General features: G+C 42.9%; 1 protein-coding gene across 6 annotated transcripts in view; it reads right to left on the bottom strand.

The window, feature by feature from the left end:
• The window catches only part of NCAM1 (neural cell adhesion molecule 1), a 274,090-nt gene extending 269,257 nt beyond the window's left edge, over positions 1-4,833 (bottom strand). For 2 of the 6 annotated variants that reach the window (XM_075839728.1, XM_075839729.1), the window contains exon 1: positions 4,425-4,832. In XM_075839728.1, coding sequence (XP_075695843.1) covers positions 4,425-4,545 — 121 coding nt within the window. In that variant the 5' untranslated portion in view covers positions 4,546-4,832. Of the gene's footprint in view, positions 1-4,424 lie in introns of all 6 variants that reach the window. The other 4 variants (XM_075839732.1, XM_075839731.1, XM_075839734.1 and 1 more) reach the window with 3 other exon arrangements.
• Positions 4,834-27,027: the final 22,194 nt, after the last annotated feature.

Below are 27,027 nucleotides of genomic sequence, written 5' to 3'. Positions count from 1 at the left end.
CGCTACAGCTGGTAAAGAAGAGAAGGGAAACATAAAATCCCCTCCTTCTTTACTGTGTCGTCACATAAAAAGAGTGTCATAATGATGCCGGCTGTGCGAAAATCACACATCCACGCACCATATGCTGATGCCACACGGACACGTCCGTGTGAATAAGGCCTTAGGCTGGGTTCACATTAATTTTTTTTGCCTGCAGAAAATCTGCCATTGAGTGCCGCGGGCAAAAAACGCCACGAAATACACTTTCTCTGCCTCCTATTGATGTCAATGGGAGGTCAGAGTCAAACGCCCAAAGATAGGGCCATGTCGCTTCTTTTTCCCGCGAGCTGTTTTTTCAGCTGGCGGGAACAAAACGCCTCTGCCTCTCATTGAAATCAGTGGAAGCCATTTTCTGAAGTTTTTTGGCGCGTTTTCTGACGCGTTTTCCGCGTCAAAAAACTCTGTGTGAACTGACCCTTAGGCCCCCTGTACTGCAGTTCTTGTTGTAGAAATCCATACACAGCAGAAATAACTCCGATGAATTCAGATGAAAGCCCTAAAGGTGTATAGCAGATGTGTGGCAGAAATTTCAGTTTCTAAAAATCCATTCCCTACATGTGAATGGGGTTGTGTCTGAAGCATGTGCATGGATTTCTACAAGCCCAACTCAGACGAATGGGACCGTCGCAGAAATTTCTGCAATAACTCTGCAGCGTGTAAATTTACCCTTAAAGGGTACCTATCATTTTGCAAAGTAAATTTTAAAAGCTCCACAAAAGCATAACAATCTGGAGTAAAGGAATGCTGTGAAGTACATTTACCGTTTTGACACGGTTTTCAGCTAAATTCAACCTCCCCACGCGCCGCTACCTCTTTACAAAACCATGATAGCAGTATGGCAGCAGAGGCGGGATCCTTCTTCTGCTCTGCCAGTATGTGAAGCACTGACGCGGTTGTCCTCACTGCCCATAATCCGTAACGTCCAAATCGGGGACACGGTTAGAACCTGCGCCAGCACTGAGCCTCTGCCACAGCAGATGACGTCAGTAAAGAGATGAGGGCTGCCGAATATCACCACAGTACTATCAGTACAAGCAGGGAGTACTTCGAAATACCCGAGGTGGCATGCCCGCTGAGAAGTACCGCATGAAATGCGTATTCACTGCAAAGCACTTAGGTAGACGGATTTCTCCTGGCAACAGACAGCAGGGAAAGGCCACATGGCAGCGGGAGAAACAGGGGGGAATAAAGTAGATAATAAAACAGAACTTGTACATTTACTAAATTGTGACATCAGATATCTGCCCATGTAGAGTCAAAATGGAGAAAATTAATGTAAATGATAGTGACCCTTTAAAGGGGTGTTATCTCAGAAATTGATGGCGTATTCACAGGATATGACATAAATGTCCGATAGACACGGGTTCTACCTCTGGGACCGGCACCTATATTTAGAACGGCGCCCCCTGTCTTGCCTCCTGCTGTAGCTGGGCTCCGACCACTGAGTCACGAGGTGGCCGCCGGGAGTACGGAAACGGCAGGGTGTGCCGAGCTACTCTGTTACCGTAACTCCCATAGAAGTAAATGGTAGCTACTGAAAGAGCGTATCTCAGCGAGCTCGGCTGTTTTCGTACTCCCACCCACCTCATAACTCAGTGCCCAGCAGGATAAGATAGGATGAGGGCCCCGTTCTAGAGAAAAGTGCGGGTCCCAGACGATATGTCACAAATGTCCCAGATGAGAATAACCCTTTAATGGGGTCAATCTTTTTGTTCGGGGGGACATTTATTAATACTGGCGCACCGTGCGAGCAGTGCACCAATACCTCTTCACAAGCAGAGTGCGTCGGATTTGTCAACAGGGCGCAACTCTGAAGCCCGACCGCCGGAAAAGCGTTGCAGGGGCTTGATAAATATGCCATATTTTTTAATGCAATTACCTCAGAAAACTGGCGTAAATACAATGATAAATCTGCCCTACGTTTTGGCAAGTTTTAATGGACAGATTGAAACCCCATCCATTTGTACAGAATGGAAAAAGTTTGGTGTCCGAGCACTGCTCATACCCAGAGCGTCCGCACCGTCCATATAAAAAGAGCGGGAAAAGACATGAAGCTTCGCAGTTGCCGGACAAAATAGCGCTATTTTGTCCAGAAAAATAACGACAGAATCCATGACGGAAACTCAAAGGAACAAATAAAAGTTGATGCGTTCCGTCGGGCGCCGTTATTTTCTGTCATGCGACAGATCCGGGTTTTTTTTGCTGTTCTGCTCCTATGACAGAGCAGAATGGAAAATCTAAACACAGATGTGAAAGAAGCCTTAGGTATAAATATTTACATGAAAGGAGATGTCCCACAAATAACTTAAATACTAAATAATTATACTATAATATTTTCTAAACAATTAATCTTGCACCACTCGCCCTGTCCTCTTGCCATTTTATCTCTCCTGTCATCTCATACGACGTGCTAGTGTTTCCACTAATAACATTTCTGTTGATAAAATTGTGGTTATTACTCAATAGTAGCAAGATAGGGAATTATGGTGAGGTCAGCCTGACTACACATGAGGACAGGCGGAGGACAGGCGGAGGACAGCGCCGCTCTCGCTGAGGAGAACACGGACGAAACCCTGTCCTGGGAAGAAACATTTTCCCGCCCATGGAGGTAACGGGTGATTGGTTGGGAAGCCAGGGACATGGGGCGCATGCGCGCAGCCTCCACCCAGTGGGCGCGCGTCGAGCTCGTACCAGCACGACAATGCAGAGCTCCGGGCACCGACAGCGTCGTCTTTATACCGCACTCGCTGCAGAACGGGGTGTCTCCCACAACCCGCCGCTGTGTCTGAGCGGTGCATAACTGCCAATACGTACGTGATGAATTAATCACGGCTCAATCACGTCAGTACAAACAGCCATGTACTGACTGCAAGAATATCCCTAGATTCATGCCCTAGAGACGCGGTCTTAGGAAAATGGCATTACAGCGTTGTAAAAACGATACGTCAATCTATGTATATATATTAGAAATATTGTGGTGTGTGTGTGTGTATATATAGAAGCTGCCTTCGGGTTAAATAAAGATGGAGAAAAATAAAAGCGCGGCAATAAAAGCGCAGCTTACATATGTGCGACCAAAAACCATCGTGAATAAATTAGAAAAGACGTTACTTGAGTCGTGCGACATATTTACCATCAACTACCTACAGGGGCGTGGCCAATGCGTGACAAAATTGCAACATAAGTATCAAGTCACCACTCCACAAAAAAGAAATGGCGTACACGTACAACAAGACTGGACCTGCCGTACAGGCGCCCCCTCCGGTTCAAGTTGCGACGAATTCATAAATTGCCGCAAACGTTTGTCGCAATAGAATGACAGTATTAATAGACAGTATCTGTTCAAGTTAGTCATTATTATTGCATAAACAAGTGGCAATGTCTAATGGGGGCATCACCAAAACACCATTTTGCGGTCTTATCTATGTGTGTATTGCTTTTAATGGAAGACTCTCCCCACCTTACACTACAATGAATATATATATATACACACACATACAAATAATACAAATGAGCCTGGCATTATGTGGCACACATCTCAAGTAGAAGCTGCAACCATCATCAAATCTGCTTGCAAACAAATCAATGTTGATGCCTGAGAGATGAGGGAGGGAGTCACCGATCTGCGAGCCTTTCTTGTTGGATCTGGGTACCATTCCCACAAACTTCACATTCCAGGAGCAGGCAGTAACACAAAAAGCCAGACATGAAGTTGTGAGAGCCACAGAAAACATTCCCTGTTACTATTTATTGCACAGCCATTGCAAGTCTTTCATTTCAAACCCACATCACATAGGGAAGCTGCATTTTTTTCTCATGATGAAATTGCAAGGGATAGTGGTAAGATGCCCTCATCCAGAAGACAGTGGACTATAGAAATAGGAGGGCACCATTTATAGTTCCCTTCATCAACATATTTAGGAATAATGTAGGCAACAATGACCCCCTCCCCACCTCCTCCTCCTCTGTGCACTACATGTTTTGCATGCACAGTAGATAAATATATCACTACCCAGGACAAGTGATGGGGATGAATGGATCGTGCCATGTATGTGCATTATAAACCCACATGTAATATGTATGCATGCAGCATAGATGGCTATTAATCAGCTTATTGCATGATGTGAATGATGCTGGAGATCTGGGGTAAAACAAAAGGGTCTTCTCAGCCTAATCCCCCTGCAGCTTATCCCAGATCTCTAATAGAATAACATCTAAATATATGACGATTGCTATGGTAAATCTCTGTAATGCACAGCTATTCCTACACAGAAGGGCATCAAAACAAAGAGCAGTAGCATCTTCTTGCTGAATGTCAACATCCTCTGAATGCATGAAAAATATATACACAATCAAATTCAACATGACAAAATATAAGAAAATACCTGCAGCTCCCAGGAAAAATAAAGTCCAGATGAGATCCTTAGTTTGCAGCATTGTAAATCTGCAGACAGAGGAATTTCTCCTGCTGCTCCTATTTGTTACAATGGGTCCAAAGATGAACATAGGCGTTTAAGATCCCCCTTGTTGCAAAGACTGTAATAGTGCAATGGTAAAAAGATGGGGTCTTGATGCTTTTTTTTTTCTGCAGATTGTAAGGATTTTGCAAGGAATTCTTTTTTTCTGTAGTGGATTGCCAGCTGCTCTGTAAGCTGTGTGCAGGCACTGATCAGAGAATGAGTGACAGTCTGAGCCTCAGCACAACCCCCAGCAAGCAGACCTGATCAATGCGCCCAGCCAGAAACTCCAAGTTGGTGTCTGGATGCAAGAGAAAGAGAGCAACACCAGTATCCCTCCGCAGCCTCTGTACAAATATTACTGAGCATCCGCCAAGCACAAGGAGAAAGAGAGAGGAGAGGGGCAGTGATAGCAGATGCAGCAGCTTGCAAAAGGTGGAATGGATCTATTTACTACCTCTTGTACTACAGAGGATACAATTGTTACAGGAGGATCTGCAGAACTCTCATATTTTTAACTGAATTAAACGGATGTCATTTTATTGAACGGGGGCTGTTTAGGTGGAGGGTATTGATTTTTTGCATCATAAAGCACTTTCTGCTATTGTTTTGGTGGCTGTGGCTTGAAGTGAAGTTTATCTTTTGAACCTAAATTAAATATTATGAAATTGCACTACTAGCAAATATATAATCTTATAACCACGTTCACACAACAGATTTTCACGTGAATTTCGCAGTGTGTATTTTGTGCCGAAATCTTTGTGGAATCTACAAACAAACTGGATCCCATTAATTTCCATGGGAAACCTGTGCATGTGTACTTTATACGGCGCGGATTTAAAAAAAACAAAAACGTGAAAAGTAATTTCTTGATGCGGTTACCGCACTGGGTAGCCAAATGCAGGTTGGCTTTATTGAATGGGGCTAATCTGCGTATGGATCCACGGCAGAAATCATCATCAGATTTGTGCCACGGATTCACAAATCCGCAATAGATTTTTTTTGATGGAAAATACATTGTGTGCACATGGCCTTTATCTGTTACTCCAAGGGTCAGTTCACACATTGCGTAAATACTGCAGATTTTCCGCAACGGAATTAGTTGTGGAAAATCCGCAGCAAATACAGTAGCAACAGAGTGGATGAGATCAAACAAATCTCATCCACACGCTGCATAAATAGGGTATGTTCACACGATAACAGCAATTACGGCTGAAATTACAGAGCTGTTTTCAGGAGAAAACAGCTCCTGCATTTCAGAGGTAATTGCTCGTACTCGCGTTTTGCGAGGCGTCAATTACGGCCGTAATTTGGAGCTGTTCTTCATTGAAGTCAATGAAAAATGGCTGAAATTACGCCCCAAGAAGTGTCCTGCACTTCTTTGCCGAGGCTGTTATTTTACGCGCCGTCTTTTGACAGCGACGAGTAAAATGACAGGTCGTCGGCACAGTACGTCGGCAAACCCATTGAAATGAATGGGCAGATGTTTGCCGACGTATTTGAGTCGTCTTTTCAGGCGTAAAACGCCTCGTTTACGCCTGAAAATAGGTTGTGTGATCCCAGCCATACTGAGCGGGAAAACGCTCAGAAATTGATCTGCGGAGCATCATTTTATTCCGCAGCATGTCAATTGTATTCGCATAATCGCTGCTTTCTTGCTGCTGGTTTTCCCTATTGAATTCAATGGGAAGGTTAAACCCGCAACAAATAGCAGTTGTTGCGTTTTTTTGCAGCGGGTTCGCATCGATTCCGCCGCAAAAAACGCAACTCAGAAAAATAAAATCTTATACTTACCCAGGAGTCTGTGTTTCTTCCTCCAGGCTGGCCTCCTGGGATGACGTTTCTTCCCATGTGACCGCCGCTGCAGCGAATCACAGACTGTAGCGGCGGTCACATGGGATGAAACGTCGTCCTAAAAGGCTGGCCTGGATAACGTCAGAGGGCGGGCCTCCTGGGATGACGCTTCATCCCTGGAGGCCGGCTTGGTGCTGCAGTTTTCTGCAGCGGACATTCTGGGCGACAAACTGCACCACAGTTTGGTGCAGTTTCTTGCCCAGAATTCCCTGCGGCGCGCAGCACAGATACGATGGGTGCATTTACGCAGCCTATCCGCCCGTGGGAACTCAGCCCAATAGCTTCCTTTGGGTTATCGTTTTTGCTGGGAAATTCACACCTGAAACTGACATCAATTCTAGTGGAAAACTACACCACCTCCCAGCTGGCTTAGATTTCACTTTGTGACCAGGGGTGTAACAGGGCACAGGCAGGGCCCATACTACCCCCATGATCAGATATAAAAATAAATGAAAAATATAACATTTTACTCACTGGTCCGCTTCTTCCCCCTGGATCTTCTCAGGCTCCCACATCAGGCCGCAGCGCATACAAGGTCTTGACACCGAGCAGCATCAGGGCCTTATAGGTGATGCCGCACTGAAGCTGGACGTTGTGTGCTGCGTGCCTGTGTACTATATACTGCCCTGACCGTGCTCAGCGTCAGGACCTCTTATGTGCTGCGGCCTCATGTGGGAACCTCAGAAGATCTAGGTGAGAAGCGGACTATTGAGGGGAGTAAATTTTTTTATTTTATGTTCAATCTCTAGGGGAGGGAAAGGATGGGGCCCGGCCATGCGACCACAATTGTGGCGCACGGCTAGCGGAAATATTTGACTGACTTATTGAGAGGTATAGACCTCTTAAAAAATCTGTTGCATCTTACTGTAGCGGAACAGAAAGCTGACTGGCGTTTGAAACGTCTATCTTAGGCTCTGTTCACATCTGCGTCTGAGGCTCTGTTAGGGGCCTCCATCGCAGATCCTGCAGAGTTTACCGAAGACAATAGTGCAGCCTGCTGCGCTATTGTGTCCGGTAAAATCACGGACACCCCGACGGAAAGCCGACAGAATCGATTAAAGTCATTGGGTTCCGTCGGCAAGGGGCGGGTTCAATTAGGCAATGGAACCGTTGGTTCCGTTATTCCCTTGTCCTGCTCCTCTGATGGAGCAGAACAATGGAATGGTTTAATGCAGGTGTAAACATAGCCTAAGTGAGTCTGCCCCAATTAGATTTAGGTAATACGTGTGTATTAGGGAACTGCATATTGTTTTTATCTAGATTATGCCGCCCATGACGTATCTCAGTGTGCCGCTTTATACGGGGGAGACACAGAGGGTTTTTTTTTACTCACGGATTCATAAGTAATCTGTGTTAAAATTGTGTCATGGTGCAATGGATGCGTTATTAACGGGGGCGTAGCTATAAGTAGTGCAGATGATTTGTATTTTTAAATCGCTCCATTTCGGGTTAACTTATTAAGTTTTATTGAAATTTCTTTTGGGGAATGAAAAAAAAAAACATAAATTTTGCCATTTGTTTTTGTGCTTGGTGAAACTTTTATTACATTTTTTTAGGTCCACTAGGGGACTTCACAATGCGATATTCTGATCCCTTTTATAATGCTTTGGTATACTTAGTTTACTAAAGGATTATTGCCTGCCAGTAACAAACTGACAGGCCTAATAGGCATATAGTCATGGCAGGCTCGGGGCTTTTGTTAGGCCCCCGCCTGCCATGGCAGCCCATCGGCCCCCTGTGGTTATGCCAATGTGGTGCGCCGACGGGCTGACAGAGGCTTACCTCTGTCAAGCAAATTAGATACCACAGTCGCTATTGACTGCAAAATCTAAGGGGTTAAGTGGCCGGGATCTGAGATTCCTTTAATTCCAGCCGTTACAGTGGTAGCCCCACTGTCAATCCCCTCTGGACTTCCGAGGTAATCGCATGAGCCCAGCTTCTGTGTCCATGACGTACATGTATGTCTGTTTGTTTTAGCGGTATTCCCATTTCAGACATTTATGCACAGGTTTGAGCTACGCTGTTTCTGGAACTCAGGAGCTACGGAAACAGTGTTGCTTGCTATGCTACACTTGTTTCCATTACTCCCATTCAGTTCTAAGGGAGTTCCGGAGACAGCGTAGCAAAACGCACTTGACTTCCCATAAAAATCCTACCAACTCGTCAGTCAGTGGCCGGAGCTCAGCGACTGTAGCAGAAGGTAGGCCGAGGCTTCAGAGGGCCCCCTTGTAGAGATAGGTGGGACCCGCATCTATCGGACGTAAATTTTCGAGATGGGAATACCCTTTTAACTAAAGGCATTCTATGATGAGGCTAAAGAGTTTTTCCAGGTATATTTTTTATGTAGCTTTTATGTAGCTTTTTGCAGTCAAAGATCACATCTTTGACTGCAAAAGTTAAAAAAGGTGTTTGAAAAGTTGGGTACGGCAAGTGTGGATTTCAACAACTACAGATAGATAGATAGATAGATAGATAGATAGATAGATAGATAGATAGATAGATAGATAGATAGACAACTATTTATGGGATTTCTGACCTAATTATGACAAAAGAAGATGAGAGCCCAGACCATCAATGCGCATTAATAAAGCATGAGTTCTGTTTTTACAGGATTCATGACCTTTATGTTGGATCCGTTTTGTTCCTAATGGATTCCATTGACTTATAAGGGTCCGTCAGGTTTCAGTTCTTTGTTATTGGGCAGAATAGCACAGCAGACTACTTTATTTTGCCTGTCAGGGGCATCGGAAACCTAATGAAACAGAACCATGACCCCAGAGTGAACAGTGACCTGTAAGCTAACCTTATATTGGAACACATCAGGTGTAAGCCACTATTTATGTAAGAATTAACGGGTAGGCATAGTATTGATTTCTTCATGCTTTTACTATGTCTGGTAGCTAGACTACTGTACAAGAATAATGTATTTACTAATCTGTATTTACTAAAACTATGACAGAATGTTTTTCAAGTTAATTACTTATGTAGCTGGGTACTGTGCATTGAATGAAAAATATTCATTGTAACATTAGGATTATATATATATAGAAAAATAAACTTTGCAGCACTCTACTTTCTATACATTACATTACGTCCGAGGATCGGGACGTTTTGCTGGGCACCTGATCAACAATTTCACTCCAATACAGTGGATTCGGTTTGAAACTGGTCACAACCAGCTTTATTGTCTTCATACATAAAGCGGTTTTACAAAACTGTTAAAAAATAAACCCTAGGCCGTCCAGCCCCTAACTAAACATACAGCTTCCCTAGCTATCAGGGTGAAAGGCCTTCTGCCCAGCACCTCACAACACACGTGTTCTTACCAGAACTTCTGACTCACACAGGCTGGCAATGCCTGTCTTCCTCAGACTGGGAGCCCTGTGTGAATAGATCACACCTTTCTTAAAGGAGCCTTCACAGCTCACAGCTAATGAGAATCATAAGGCAGCCCAAACCCTGGACTGTCCTAAAGACGGAGTGGAGCTTTACTATTCTCTTCCACACCAGCAACCCAGACCTTTTTCCAGGTTTCTTGCCTAATAAATAAGGAGAAAGGACACTTTCTCTTGTAACATTCCTTTTAAATATATAATTCCCGTCCCAAATCCTGTCCCTTAGTAGATGCTGACCATAAATTAGGCAATGGTAGTGATGATGTTTTACAACAAGTTTATTTAAGGCTACGTGTTTAGATGCTGACCGAGGGTCGTAGCCTTAAATATGTGGACAGGGACATCAGGGGCTCCGTCTAGGAGCAAAATTCCCGGCAAGAGCGATCTGACCTGGGATTCCGCTCCTAGAGGGAACTTAGCTGGTGCTACCTACAGGGGGTGGTGCTATCTAGAGGAGGGGGTTTATTCCAGAGCTCTGACCGGGGATTCTGCTCCTAGAGAGAGCTCAGATGGCACTATCTACAGGGGGTTGTGTGTGGTGCTATCTACAGGAGGGGGTGTATTCTGGGGCTCTCAAAGCCCCGGCAGACATTAAACCCCATTCCAGGTTGCCAACGTTTATATATGTGACAACGGCACGGGTCATCGGCAGTTGGAACGCATATAGCCTTATGGCAGTCGTGTAGGGGTCAAATAAAAAATCTGTTAAAAAAAATAAATATATATATATAAAAAATACACACAAATGCACCGTTTTTTTTTACAATAGATAAAAGTTATTAAATATTAGTCCCAAAACATGAAATAAAATACACTTATTTGGTATAGTCACGACCATAGCAACTTGCACAACAAATTCATAGGAACATTTATGATAATTGATGTATGCTGTAAAAAAAAAACCTGCTTTTTTTCAGCATTTTTGGCAAAATAAAAATTAATATAATTTAAACGACAATGTACCAAAAAAATGGCACCTACATAACTCATCCCGCAAAAACAAAGTCTCATACAGCTACCTCAAACAACAAATGAAAACGTTTTGAGCGCCTGGATGCAAAGAGGAAAAATCAAGAAATTGTTCTGATCTTAAAGGCCAAAATTGGCCCGCTCCTTAAAGAGGCTCTGTCACCAGATTTTGCAACCCCTATCTGCTATTGTAGCAGATAGGCGCTGCAATGTAGATTACAGTAACGTTTTTATTTTTAAAAAACGAGCATTTTTGGCCAAGTTATGACCATTTTCGTATTTATGCAAATGAGGCTTGCAAAAGTACAACTGGGCGTGTATTATGTGCGTACATCGGGGCGTGTTTACTACTTTTACTAGCTGGGCGTTGTGCATAGAAGTATCATCCACTTCTCTTCAGAACGCCCAGCTTCTGGCAGTGCAGACACAGCCGTGTTCTCCAGAGATCACGCTGTGACGTCACTCACAGGTCCTGCATCGTGTCGGCACCAGAGGCTACAGATGATTCTGCAGCAGCATCAGCGTTTGCAGGTAAGTAGCTACATCGACTTACCTGCAAACGCCGATGCTGCTGCAGAATCATCTGTAGCCTCTGGTGCCGGTGTCCTCGCTCGTCTGACACGATGCAGGACCTGTGAGTGACGTCACAGCGTGATCTCTCGAGAACATGGCTGTGTCTGCACTGCCAGAAGCTGGGCGTTCTGAAGAGAAGAGGATGATACTTTTCATCAGAACGCCCAGCTAGTAAAAGTAGTAAACACGCCCCGATGTACGCACATAATACACGCCCAGTTGTACTTTTACTTTTCAACACGCCCAGTTGTACTTTTGCAAGCCTCATTTGCATAAATACGAAAATGGTCATAACTTGGCCAAAAATGCTCGTTTTTAAAAAATAAAAACGTTACTGTAATCTACATTGCAGCGCCGATCTGCTGCAATAGCAGATAGGGTTGCAAAATCTGGTGACAGAGCCTCTTTAAGGAGTTAAATCCTGGAAACATTGTAATTCCGAGCCTCAGTTGTTCGCTTCAGACAGATGTTCCAGCACATTTTGTGTAGACTGTATAATGTTATTTCACATACTATGCCCCTGTATGGTTAGAGCAATGTAAATTCGCTGTCAGAGTCACACTACAGAAGATGTAGTGTGTACACAGGAAAGAGATGACAAATGCGGACTTGAAGTAGGACAGTGTGTGTAGAAAGCAGCCATCTGACCTCTCCATTAAATGCTAGAGCTCACTAAAAAAGGAGCCAACTAGGTTTCCAATTTCATTTTATAGAATGCCAATATGCTTAAACAAAGGTTTAAATGGATTTTCCCATTACAGACAGTGTTGGCACATCGCTAGTATATGCCATCACTTTCTGATTGGTGGGGTTAGACGGCTGGTACCAGGGGCGTAGCTAAAGGCTCATGGGCTCCGATGCAAAAGTTCTTATTGGGCCCCCCCCACCCCCCGCAAACTTCTCATGGCCGACAGCCCGGAGCTTTCAGTTGCATCGCTGGGTCTCCTAAGTGACCCAACAATGCAGCACTAGTAGCCAGGGGCGTCACTAAGGTCTTAAAATGTCAGGGGAAATAGCCCCAATACATATGTACCCCCAAGAAAATGTGTGTGTATAGGAGACAGCATACCTATAGCACTACTACCCTATGAACTATGGATAGGGTTAGATACAGTGGCTCAGCAGACAGTATCACACATTATAGGATTCGATATAGGGCCCAGCTCGCTGACATTGCGGTTCCAGCGCTGGACCCAGGAAAGGCAAGTATAATAATTGTTTTGCTTCTTTATGTGTTACTAATTTTTTTTTTGTTTGTGTTTTTTTACAGGTTCGGTTGTTGGACTACTTCGGATTCGAGGACTACTTTAATGACAGCGTTTTTTTTATTCTCAATAAAATGGTAATGAGGGTTGTGTGTTTTTTTTTTATTTCAATAAAATATTTTTTATATATCCTTGTATTTTCTGAAACTTTATTATTACCACCTTAGTAATAGCTGCTGGCTGATTGACAGCGCCCATTACTAAGGCAGGGCCTAATGTTATGCCGGTGCAGAGGCTAACACTAACCCCCATTATTATCCCGGTACCCACTGTCAACAGGGTACGAACCAGTACCCGACCATCTGTAGTGATGGTCTGGCACTGGAGCGGCCGCAGGCTTGTAGTATTAGGCCGGGGAAGGCCAAAAACAGTGGCCCTTCCCATCCTGGTAATGCTAGCCTGCTGCTGCTGTGTTGTATCTGACTGGTTATGAAAATTGGGGGGACCCCACATCGTTCTTTCCAATTTTTCTTTTTTTTAAATGACGTGGGTTTTCATAACAAGGCAGATACAATAAAGCAGCAGGCTAGCATTACAGGGAGGGGGGGGGGACCGCTGTTTCTAGCCTTTCCCAGCCTGATAATACCAGCCCGCAGCCGCCCCCGTATCCGACCATCACTACAGATGGTCAAGTACTGGATCGTACCCGGCTCTTCCCAGCACCCCCGGTGGGTACCAGGATAAAAATGGAGGTTAGTGTTAGCCTCTGCACCGTACAACACTAAGCCCCGCCTTAGTAATGGACTCTGTCAATCAGCCAGCGGCCATTACTAAGGTGGTAGTAATAAAGTTTAAAAAGAACACGAAGACATAGAAAAAATATTTTATTGAAATAAAAGACCCCCACACAACCCTCATTAACCATTTTATTGGTAATAAAAAAAGTGATTAGTAACACATGTGGTAGGCTTAGATACAGAGCCCATGTGTGATACTGTCTGTTGGACCCTGTATCTAAGCCTACCATGTGATTGGCTTAGATGCAGGGCCCAGCAGACAGCATCACACAATCTGTGATCCTGTCTCATGGGCCTTCTAAGCCTGCTACAACGTAGGCTTAAACAAGGCCGGTCTTAGGGGTGTGCGACCTGTGCCTTTGCACAGGGCACATCACTCCAGCAGGTGGAAGGGGGCGCTGTGCTGGCTCCCTTCCCCTGCTTGTTTCAGAAGCACCTGGGCCCAGCCACTCAGCAGTCGCCTTTCCACCCGGGAGCTTCTTCACTTAGTGGCCGTCGCTACCGCTGTAGCAGCCATAGTGGTAGCAACGGCACTATAGCAGAGCCACTGTAGCTCCCTCAAGGAGCGGAATCCCCGTGTGGCCGGGGATTTCGCTCCTGGAGCGCTCCTTGATGTCTCTGTCCATATATGGACAGCGACATCAGGGGAAACTCCTGAAGCGGAATTCCCGTCCGAAGCGTTGCTGTCGCTGTGACCGGGGATTCTACTCCTAGAGAAGATCCTGTCGTCTGTGTCCATTTATGGACAATGACATCATTGGTTTCTCCTGGAGTAGAATCCCCGGTCACAGCGACGGCAACGCTTTGGACGGGGATTCCGCTTCAGGAGTTTCCCCTGATGTCACTGTCCATATATGGACATAGACATCAAGGAGCGCTCCAGGAGCAGAATCCCCGGCCCCGGCTACAGTGGCGCTATCTACAGGAAGGGGGTTTGCTACCTACAAGTGGGCTGTGTGGCACTACCAACCAGGGGACTGTGGGCTGTGTGGCACTACCAACCAGGGGGCTGTGGGCTGTGTGGCACTCCCGACCAGGGGGCTGTGGCGCTCCCGACCAGGGGAATGTGTGGCGCTCCCTACCAGGGGGCTGTGTGGCGCCATCTACAAGGCTGTGTGGCGCTATCAACAAGGAGGCTGTGTGCCGCTATCTACAAGGGGGCTGTGTGGCGCTATCTACAAGGGGGCTGTGTGGCGCTATCTACAAAGGGGCTATGTGGAGCTACCTACAAGGGGGCTGTGTGGCGCTATCTACAAGGGGGCTGTGTGGCGCTATCTACAAAGGGGCTCTGTGGCGCTACATACAAGGGGGCTGTGTGGCGCTACCTACAAGGGGGCTGTGTGGCGCTACCTACAAGGGGGCTGTCTGGCGCTACCTACAATGGGGCTGTCTGGCTCTACCTACAAGGCACTGTGCGGCGCTACCTACAAGGGGCTGTGTGGCGCTACCTACAGGGGGAATCTGTGAGTGGTGGGCTGATGGTCATTTTACTGTGAGTGGTGGGCTGATGGTCATTTTACTGTGAGTGGGGGGCTGTTGGTCTTCAAGTGCTTTTTGCCTCTGACCTCCAATTTAAATTAATAGGAGGCAGTAAATACCTGTGTCGCCCGTTTGCCACTCTTTTTCCTGCATCTTTTGCATTTGCGTCAACGGCTTTAAAAAAATACGCAAACAAAGGTCACACAACGCTGTCAGTTCCTGATGGAGTTTTGAGGCAGATTTTTTTTGCCTTACAAAAAACGTGTGTAAACATACCGTACGAGTGTAGTGCTTTTTTTTAGCCATTTTCTGTCTTTCTCGAAACAATTTTTGGAAGGGGTGCCCTGAGGAAATGTTATTTTTCCAGTGCTGCCTCGAGTCCGAAAAGGTTGGGAAACTCTTTACTAGGCTACAAGATCACGCCGCTCTACGCAAGGATCCCGTCGTGTATCAGCTCAGTTTGTCATGGGAACGGGGCCTAGGTGAGTACAATTTTAGTTTTTGTTTGGGGGCACTGTCTACAAGGGGAAAGTGGAGAACTGTATGGCACTGTCTACAAGGGGGAGGTGGCTGTATAGCAAAATCTACAGGGTGGCACTATACTGTGTGAGGGCCACTAAGCGGACATTATACTGTGTAGGGGTACTACAGGTGGCATAATACTGTGGGCACAATTAGAGGACAAATTAATGTGTCCTTAAAGGGGTTGTAATATATTATATTATTAAATATTATTATTATACTGTATGGGGGCACTAAAGGGGCATTATAATTTTGTTTATGGGGCACTTTTTTTAATGATGTGGGTGGGGCGCCGAAAGATCATTTCGCACGGGCGCCATCTATCCTAAGGCCGGCCCTGTGCTTAAAGGGGTTGTCCAGTCCCTAAACAATGTTGGCCTATCCTCATCAAAAGCCATCAATAGCTGATGGGTCGGGGTCCGACTACCAGGACTCTGCCAATCAGCTGTTTTGAAGGGGGTGCAGCACTCGTACCAGAGCTGCTTCCCCGTCATTTTCCTCACTTGCTCACACTGTGAGTTGCCGACACGGATTCACAGTGAGAGCAAGTGACCGGAATGAAGGGGAAGCGGGATTCGGACCCCGATCTATCAGATCCAAAATACAGGGTTATTAATCTTACCCTCCTCTTCAGCCGCAGCGGAGGTCCTAACTCTATCTAGGGTCGGGATGTTGTGTGTGGTGCACAACGCTGTGACGTCAGGACCTCCGCTGCACTTCAGAACCAGGCGGGTAAGTACTGTCATTTACTATAGTAACAGTTACTATAGTAACTTTGTATTAATGTGGTGCGGGGGGCCTACAATCTGTAGGGACCCATATTCCCAGTACAGGGTCGACACAGATGGCTTTGCCGTGTTAATGGTGCCTAACTTTTATATTGTTTTATTATGATGTCATTATCCCGTTCTATGTCTTGACTAAAAACTATTACCCAACATTGGTATGAACAAGTCTTTTTGAAAAGATTTTTTCCTATGTACGATTTTCAGAAATAGCCCTACCTCTCATTCAAGATCCCCCCTACATTAGCTAAAGTCAAGACACACGTCCAGCAATGATAATCACAGGGAACCCTGTAATTTTTGGTTTACAATACCCACAATTTGAAAAAGGGCTATCCTAACATTTTATATTACATAAAAGTACTCAGCAATGTTAATCAATAAATATAATTTATTGATTAATTTTTATTAACTTTTTTTGGGGGGTAATGGAAAAAATCCCATAAATTTCGCCACTCTTTTTTGTTTCTTAGATTTACGCCGTTTACTGTGTGGTATAAATAACATAATAACTTTATTCAGTGGGATATTACAATTGTGGCGATACTAAATGTACATAGATTTTGAATGTTTTACTACTTATACATGGTAAAAACACTTTTTTTTCAAAATTATTTGCTTTTGTGTCACCATAATTGTTTTATTTTTGCGTCGATGCAGCTGTAGGGCTTGTTTTTTGCGGGACAACTCCTAGTTTTTATTGGTACCATTTTGGAGAACATGCGACTTTTTGATCACTTTTTCTCAAATTTTTTTGAAGGCAGGATGAACAAAAAACAGCAATTCTGGCATTGTTTTTTATTTTATTTTTTACGGCGTTCACTGTGCGGGTTAAATAACATAAGAGCTTTAAAGGTGGGGTCGTTACGGATGCGGCGATACCAAATATGTGTAATGTTTTCATTTTTTTTCATATTAAAGTACTTTATAAGGGAAAAAGTGGGTTTTTAATTGTTTTTTATTTGGGATTTTTATTTATTTATTATTAACTTTATTAAACCTTTTGATAACTTTATTTTTAATCCCACTAGGGGACTTAACTATGCGATGTTCTGATTTTATAATACACTGCAATAATTCTGTATTGCAGCGTATTAATGCCTGTCAGTGTAAAACTGACAGGCACCTGCTAGGTCATGCCTTAGGCATGTCCTAGCAGGCATCCACTACAGGCAGACCTGGGGGTCTTTGTTAGGCCCCCGGCTGCTATAGAAGCTATTGGCACCCTGCGATTGCCATTGTAGGGTGCCAGTGGGCGAGAGAGCGAGCTCCCACCCTCCAAAACCATTTTTAAAATCGGGCCCGCCCGTTAGAGCAGGTGCCCGTCTGTCTTTAAACCGCCCAACACCCGCTTTAGCCGGCACAGGACACCCGTGTCGGGCTTATGACACAGTGCCGTGAAAAGGCGGCACTCTGGCATAAGTACCCTTAACGGCCGCTGTGAAAAGGCGTATTGGCGGTCGTTAAGGGGTTAAAGGGGATTTCTAGTTTTATGTAAATACACTTATGAATGTTGTAGTTCAAAGTCATGCAACTTTCTAATACACATTGTGATTTATTCCTCACATTTCCAGATCTCTGCTTGACATCAAAATTGAAATATTCTTATTTACACTCAGTGACCAGAAACTTGTCTCATGTCCAGCTGACACAGGAGAACGCCCCCTTTAGGTTATCAGAGCTCTCTCCTGTAATCAGCCATTGCACTTGTATGTTTGACATAATCAGGGCAGGTTTTAGCCTCTGGATGTAAACAGCAAATGTTTCCGTTCACTGACAGCATCAGACATCAAGAATCTTAAAAATAAGGTAAAAAAATTGAAACTTAAAGTATAATAGAAAGTAGCAAATCTTTTTATTATACAATAAATATAAAATAATAAATGCATTTCCCTAATATGGGATACTATGGTGGAACTCAGAAAATTGAGAAAATATTGAAGTAACTTTTCCAATGAACTTCATAATGTAGGAATGAATACAACAGTAAATGCAATTTTTGTCTGCCTTTTCTTTCATATCAATAAAATAGACCATTTGTATAAAATTGGAAAGCTATGGTTTTTGAAGTGGCCCTTCTTTTTATTTTCTTCAATGTTGTCAGCTTGGCTACTAATTATCAAGTGTGGCAGAGCTAGGATCTTTGTCTGCAGCGTAATACAGTGCCTACTGGTGGCCTGAGGTAGTCTGAGATAGACAGAAAGACACCTCCTGTTTCATCATGTGGTTAGTGTGTTGCTCTGTCCCCCAATTTTAACCTTCAGCTCCGTTTGTTTAGACTGGCTACTATTTACAAGCACAAGCCCATCACATATTCAGCAAGAGATCAATGCATGATGACCTGATTACTTCCTGATGTCACAGAACGGAATTCAATCCCACCTTAGGCACTAAACATATGGCTCCTGAATGGGACTGTGTTATGCCCATGTGCACAGAGCCTTAGAGGGGACCTAGGGGACTCAAAATGCTTTCAATATTGGTTAAACATAAAATAAATAAATGAATTACTAACAGCACTAAAGTTCACCGGTAACATTGAAAATAAGTGAAATTTGCATTTTCACCACGAATTAAGATACATTTTTTTAAATGATGTTATTGTACGGGTAGTAAATATCTCTGTGCTTGAAGGTGATAACCGATTTATGTTGGCTTTTCATAGTGAAAAATGTGATTTGCACAGTTGAAATACAGTATTCATTATTAACACACTTTTAAAACTCAGAAGAAATTACTTAAAGGTTTAAAATAAGAAATCTCCTTAAACTGCGGTTCAAAAAAACAAAACTGGGCAGCTCGCAAAGGAGCTATTAACTTAAGTTGTGTGGTAATAAAAGAGCCATCTATTGGGGTTAAGACCCGGCACCTGTTGTGGAGGCCGTCATGTTTTATGAGGACTGGATTTATAGTTACATATGACCTGTGACTTGCTTAAAGGCCAGATACTTAAACAGATTGATCCCATCTATTACATACATGAAGAGAGAGAGAAACTGCATGTAAGCCAGGCAGGTGAGATTGAGTTGTAGCGTATGGGTGCAGCATAGTTCCTGTCTATGTCTGCAACATGTCATAGCCTATCTTTTATTAACGCATGCTAGCTGTTTTTGTCACTAATTATCATGCAATTATTTTTTTTTTAAAGAGCCTTTCTCCTTAAAACCAAAATATTGCGAGTAAATGTAAATCATTGAATTACCCTTTTCTGGTTTCTGGGTGACAGCTGCCTGAAGGACTCAGTAGCCACTTTATTAGGGCCACCATTACACCTGCTCTTTATGATAAACCCTGTCCATATGGCCTATTAGAGCATTTGGATGTCATATAGGGGGGACCCCCGGGACCACGCCTCTATGAGCAGATTGGCCAGCATGTAATTCTACATTTTTGCTGCAGGGGAAATTTACAGACAGGCACGACTTCCCTTTGGGATAACAGCTGATCGTCAGGGATTAGAGAAGCCGGACCCACAGAGATGAGTTTGGCTAGTACGAGCTTTACGAACATTGTTATATCACCTATTGTGGACCTCCGCAGCTTCCATAGCATCAACTCAAGAAATAAAAGACAAACAACAGGATTTTGGCTATTCATTCCTTTGGAGAGAGAACCTGATATCTTTGGACTATTTGGACTATTGTGGAAAGTGGAAGTTTATGGCGTGATATAGTTTTATTATTTACTCGTTCCAGCTTCTAGTTATTTGAGGCTAAAATTTTTTAGGTTGATTAACCCAGATGCCACTTACCTTGCTTGTATGCGAATCATCCTGTTTAGCAGTATTTCAAGTTAGATAGGTAAGACTATTAGATAATTTACTTTGTATACATTCCTCATGTATCTAGTATTCTATATATGTTTAGTTTGCCCATCAGACGATCTTCTCCTGACTTAAATATAATGTTATACTAGTAATATTATTGTATCAGTTCATTTTGTAACAAGGGGATAGTGAGAGTAATGAAAACATAACTGTTGATCACTATAGTATGGTAAGCGATCGCACACCCCCACATAAATATCCAAGGAGGACAGGAATAACATAAAGATTGTCCATGTTTTCCCATCACACTCCTCGTCATGTCTTCTCTAGTTTTTGGCATGGACACTACTTTGGCCTACATTTATTAATGTTTTTTTCTTGGTGCATTTTACTCCAAAATAGTGTCTAGACAGCTGTATGGTACATTTATTAACCATTTCTACCAGAATTTGGAGCCATTTGCACTGTGCATGTCAGTTTTTAAAAGTGGGATGAAAGATGGGCTTGGCTTACTGCTCAGCCAGGATTTAGACACATTTATGAAATGCAACTTTTTTAAAAAGTTGAACAAAAGTCGCAAATGAAAAAAAAAAAAATGCATCTCTACTTCATGCAGACCCTGTCGTCGAAAAAGTAGAGTCATTTTAGCCAGTGTGAAAGTTAATTCCACAGATTTATCAAAGGGGGCAACTGCAGTTCATAAATATGTTGCCACATATGTCAATGAAACAGTCTAGCTTTAAAGTGTAGCTAAATGTTCGACAAACTTCTGACATGTCATAGTGACATGTCAGAAGTTTGGATTGGTGGGGGTCCGAGCACTGAGACCCCCACCAATCGCTAGAACGAAGCAGCTGAAGCGTTTGTGTGAGCGCTCAGCTGCTTAGTTTCTGTTCGACTTTTTCCGGAAAGCCAATGTATCGGAGTAAGGGCCCATAGACGTTCTATTGAGTCCGTACACGATACATTTATTTCCGGAAAAAGCCGACCAGATACGAAGTATCTGAGCGCTCACACGAGGGCTTCAGCTGCTTCGTTCTAGCAATTGGATGGGGTTTCCGTGCTCGGACCCCCACCAATACAAAGTTTGTCGAACGTTTAGTTACACTTTAACTTAGACATTGGATCAAATGTGGTCTCTTTTGATAAACGTCAGCCCAGAGATCTTTTGTGGGTGTCTACAGTCAAACAACGAGATGCACTAATGCCATAAAAGTTTTAATCTATAAAAAATGGGATTTTAATTGCAATACATGGTTTCTGGCTGTACCAGCGTCAATACTCACATGTGTTTTGTTGACAAGTTCACAGGCTCTTCCTATGGTGAGATATTTAGAAAGGATCTCATGTTTCCAGCTTGTAAAACAAGGTCATGTAAAAAGGGTACAATAAACCTTTATGGGCAAAATCACCATAGCACCTTATGCATGTGTCCATGTTAACATTGCCATGTCAGATTTATTTCTTATGTCTTCTCTGAGTTAACACCAGTTACAGACCACATAACGGATATAATATTCATAAACAAGGTTTTTTCCTGCAATTGGGTTTGTCATTTAGAAATTTATCAAAATCCTTAAATAAATTCCACTGATTACAAGATAGAGATAAATTGTGTCATTGTGCTACATTAATAATATCAGGGCATTTTGTTTTAATAAAAATGTACAAAACAGAAGTAAAGTTATCATTGGAAATAACATACAATAAGAGTATTATTAGACATTTTGGCCGCAATGAACTCCACCGCTACTGCATGGGCAATGCTGCTGTAAATCTAGGGTTGTCATTTTTGTTTTATTGTTTTAAGGCATCTAAGATGGAAAAAGAAAGAACTTTTCAAGCAGTCTTCATTAAAATGTCTTTCTGTTTTGTGTATTCAGCATCTATGCAGATCTATGTGTCTCCATGATAACAGCCAATAAACAAAGCTATGTAGCCTGATCCCATAGTTAACCCCTTCCCGCCGCAGCCCTTTTTCAGATTTTTATTTTCGTTTTTTCCTCCCCACCTTCCAAAAGCCATAACATCTTTATTTTTCCGTCGATATAGTCCTATGAGGGCTTGATTTTTGCGGGACGAGTTGTAGTTTTTCGTAGCACCATTTACTTTGCCATATAATGTACTAGGAAATGGGAAAAAAATTATTTGTGGCGTAGAAAATGAAAAAAAACACCAATTCCACCATGGTTTTTTGTGCGCCATTTTTACGGAATTCCCTGTGCAATTAAAACAACATGTTAATTTTATTCTATGGGTCAATACGATTACACCAATACCAAATATATGTAGTTTTTTTCTATATTTTACTACTTTTACAAGTAAAAACCTAAGTGTAAAAAAGAAAATGTATTTTGTGTCGCCAAATTCCGAGAGCCATAACTTTTTTATTTTTCCATCGATTAAGTGGTATGAGGGCATATTATTTGCGGGATAAGCTGTCGTTTTTAATAATACCATTTTGTGTACATGCGACGGTTTGATCACTTTTTATTTCATTTTTTGTGGGAGATTAGGTGAACAAATAATAGAGATTCTGGCGTTTACATTTTTTTTTTACGGCGTTCAACGTGCGGGTTAAATAATGACATATTGTGATAGTTCAGACTTTTACGGACGCGGCGATACCAATTATGTTTATTTATTTAATTTTTTTGCTATGCTCTAGGGGGAAAATGGGAAAAGGGTTTTTTTAACTTTTAATTTTTTTAATTTTTTTTACACACAAAAAAAACTTTATTTAACAAATTTTTACTTTTTTTTATTAGTCCCCCTAGGGGACTTCAACCAGCGATCGTTAGATTGCTTGTACGATATACTGCAATACTAATGTATTGCAGTATATCGTGATTCTGACAGTCTCCTATGAAGCCCTGCCGGAGGCAGAGCTTCGTAGGAGTACAAAGATTTCGGACCTGGTGGACTTCGTCAGACCCCCAGGCAGCCGGGTCAACCAACGGCTCCCCCCGATCTCGCCGCGGGGGCGGCCGTTGGGACGTTACAGGGGGTCGCCCCCCTGTTTTTAGTAATTTACATGCCGCGATCTCTATTGAAAGCGGCCTTTAACGGGTTAAACAAGCGGGATCACGCTAAAACGGGATCCCGCTCGTAACTCGGAAGTGTCGGCTGTAACACACAGCCGACACACTCGCTCTATGGAGCGGACTCAGCCTGTGAGCCCGCTCCATATTCCCCCACCCGGCGTGCGCCGTATATATACGGCGGATGTCGGGAAGGGGTTAAACACCATTCCATCAGCCCCCTAACTGAGGTACATTTGGTAAGTTAGCATGAAGTAGGGGGCAGATGGAAGGTAGTGCTACTGCAGCATCAGACTACAAAGGGTTTTATTTGTAGTCTGTTACCATGGAGAATCATAGGTCTGCACAGACACTTTAGACACACAATGGTGTAATATTTTTAACCCCTTAAAGACCAAGCCCATTTTGGTGTTAAAAACGGCTGGAATTTAAAAAATGTTTTACATTTTTTTTGCCGCATTCCATGCGCTATAGATAAAAATTTTTCATGGAATTAGCTTTATGTGTGATTTTTTTTAGCAGTACCATTATTGGATACATAACACTTATTAATTAACTTTTTCTGGGGGAAGGAGGGATGAAAAGCAATTCCGCCATTTCTATTTGTTCTTGCCTTTTTCTTTTAATTGACACCATTTACCGTTAGGCATGAATAAGATGTTAACTTTGTTCTATATGTTGGTACGATTATGGCAATACCAAATATGTATAGTTTATTTTATGTATAACTACTTTTGCACAATAAAAGCATTTTTCATGGAAAGATAAATGTTTTTTCATCATCGCATTCCAAGAGCCATAACTTTTTTATTTTTCTGTTGCTGCAGCTGTATGAGGCGTTGTTTGCTGGACAAGTCATGTACATGGGACTTATTGTTTAACTTGTATTATATGTTTAGAGGGTATGGAAAAAAAAGCAATTCCGCCATTATTATAATAAAGATCACCATGCTTTTATTATATGGGTCGTTATGATAGCAGTAATACCAAATATGCATAAGATTATTATTTTTTTTATCAATTTTGCACAATAGAAACACTTTTTATGGTCACTTTTTGTGTAAGGGCGGGTTCACACATGGCGGAATTGCACTTAAATTCCGCTGCGGACACTCCGCAGCGTTAATCCGCAGCGGAGCCGTTTCTACATTGACTTTCACTTTAATTTCGCAGTGTTCGTTTACACGATGCGTACAATTCCGCTGCGGAGCATAGGCTGCGGAGCGGAATTTGGTGTCCGCAGCATGCTCTGTCTGTTGCGGAGCAGTGGCGGACTCATGGCGGAATTTCTCCATTGACTTCAATGGAGATTCAAAGTTCCGCAATGAAGTCCGCAGCTGTCATGCACATGTCATGTGTGCTGCGGATGCGTCTTGCTTTTTTTACTTGACATTTCTTCATTCTGGCTGGACCTATGTATTTCTAGGTCTACAGCCAGACTGAGGAAGTCAATGGGGCTCCCGTAATGACGGGAGCGTTGCTAGGAGACGTCAGTAAATAGTCACTGTCCAGGGTGCTGAAAGAGTTAAGCGATCGGCAGTAACTGTTTCTGCACCCGGGACAGTGACTACCGATCTCAATATACATGTATCTGTAAAAAAAAATGAAGTTCGTACTTACCGAGAACTCCCTGTTTCTGTCTCCAGTCCGGCCTCCCAGGATGACGTTTCAGAGTAAGTGACGGCTGCAGCCAATCACAGGCCAAGCACAGGCTGCAGCGGTCACATGGACTGGCGCGTCATCCAGGGAGGTCGGGCTGGATGCCGAAGGAGGGACGCGTCATAAAGACAACGGGCGGTAAGTATGAATTTCTTTTACTTTCACTAGGGAAAGTGCTGTCCCTTCTCTCTATCCTGCACTGATAGGGAGAAGGGAAGCACTTTTCCCGCAGTCCGCAGCAGCTAGTCCGCATCAATTTTCTGCACATTTTGTGCAGATCCGCAGCCGTAATCCGCAACCCGGATTAGGTGCGGCATTGATGCGGACAGTTGCGGAGGAATTCCGCCATGTGTGGTCATGCCCTAACTTTATTTATTTTTATGTAATTTGTTTTAGTCCCACAACGGGACTTCACAATGTGATTTATTAATTGCTTCTATAATGATTTGGCATACTCAGTACATGTAAGCATTATTCCCTGCCAAAAAAAAAATAAAAAATAGGGGCCCGGCTGCCACGCCAACCCATCGGCTCCCCGCTATTGAGTTGCGTCAATGGGATGGGTCAATGAATCCCTAAGGCCCTGTTCACACAGAGGTTTTTGCAGGCAGAAAATTCTGCCTCAAAATTCTGTTTGGAATTTTGAGGCAGATTTTGATCTCTCTGTACGCCATTTGCTGCGTTTTTTGCTGCGTTTTTCACTCGCACCCATTGAGCGTGACAGGCAAAAATGCAGCGAAATAAGCTTTCTCTGCCTCCCATTGAGGTCCGAGGCGTAAACGCCCGAAGTAAGGGCATGTCGCTTCTTTTTCCCGCAAGCGTTTATTACCGCTCGCAGGGGAAAAACGCCTCCGCCTCCAATTGAAATCAATGGGAGGCATTTTCGGACGTTTTTTTGGCGCGTATTCTGACGCGGTTTCCGCGTCAAAAAACGTGTCAAGAAAACTCAGTGTGAACAGGGCCTAAGGAGGTAAAATCGCATACATTTCACAAGCAGCAAAACACAATATCATGTTTCAAAAATAGTGTAAATAAAACACAATTAAATGAAAAACATGGAAGGTTAAAAAATGAAATCATCATCAGTGCAAATGGTTCAGGTTCAGGGGCAGACTGGCCATTATGACATTATGAGAGCTCCTTAAGCAATCTCAATACTCCTTAATGTTTAAGTACAGGGCCTGCCATGCAATGCTCCTCAAATGCAATATATTAACCTTGACCAACTGTATCATCGGTACAATGGTTGGTAAGGGGCCCATGACGTTGAATGCCTGGGGGCCCAGAACACTCTCAGTATTCCCCTGTGCCGATTTTGTTGGAATATTAATTTATTTTTACCTCCATTTCTGAATTTGGTGCATGTGCTGTATATTGTCATATTGCTACTAACATCAATCATTATAGTATAGGGCATTGTACATTGCAGTAAAGGGCAGCAGTAACATACAATACGATCAAATAAATGTTCCAGCAAGTATGACAGGTGTGCGTATGAACATTTCATTCAAGCATACCTGTCAGGGCACAATATACCTAGTATAGTTATTGGTACATTATGAATGAACGGCCTCTTCATACAATGCTAACGTGTGACATTTCATCCTTCAGAAAAACATTCTGCAATGTACGGCAGCTTAGATAATTGACTGTTTTCTGTTTTAGTAAATGTTGCATGTGCTTTAGGCATGAAAGTTGTACCAGTTTTTTTTTCCACATACAATGTTGGACTGGGGTTTCATGCACCCACCAGAGGAAAGGATTCTGAGGGCCCATCCTCAACTTATACAGAACATGTGCCCATTACATTTTAATTGCATCGTAAACTTTGCAGTTATTATTGCACACCGGACATATCAATATATCATATATCAAGGTCTAATAGGTCTATTTTTTAAATCAACCAATAAAAAATAGACCCTGTTGGCAAGTGATTGGTCCAATGTCAGCTTTAATTCGGGTTGTTTTCTGCTGGATCATAAAGGCCCATTATTACGTCAGATCCTAGGCCCAACAGAGGATCCAATGATACTCTGGTGGGCCAGTCTAACCCTGCCTACATAAAAGTACTTGTGCTTTTTCCACAGTATTGTTTCATTTATAGACATATCTGCATTGAACTAATTTCCCTTCAGGTATTCACCAAGCGTCCTCTAAACAATTTACATAGACAGCTAATTAGTTAGGAAACATCATGTTCATTTTTATTGCTCACTTAAGAACAACGTTATCACCTTGTTAGAGAACATTCCTGGCCAGAACAGTTTAATTTTTAGCCTTATATGCAATGGTGTACAAGCAATATATGCAAAAAAGCTAAACTATAGAATCTTCATGCTTTTCATATCTATATATATATATATATATATATATATATATATATATATATATATATATATATATATATATATATACTACCGTTCAAAAGTTTGGGGTCACCCAGACAATTTTGTGTTTTCCATGAAAACTCACACTTATATTTATCA

This window comes from Rhinoderma darwinii, chromosome 10 (genome assembly GCF_050947455.1).
Source record: "Rhinoderma darwinii isolate aRhiDar2 chromosome 10, aRhiDar2.hap1, whole genome shotgun sequence".
In the NCBI taxonomy this organism is placed as follows: domain Eukaryota; kingdom Metazoa; phylum Chordata; class Amphibia; order Anura; family Rhinodermatidae; genus Rhinoderma; species Rhinoderma darwinii.
This window is presented reverse-complemented; position numbering and strand designations above follow the sequence as displayed.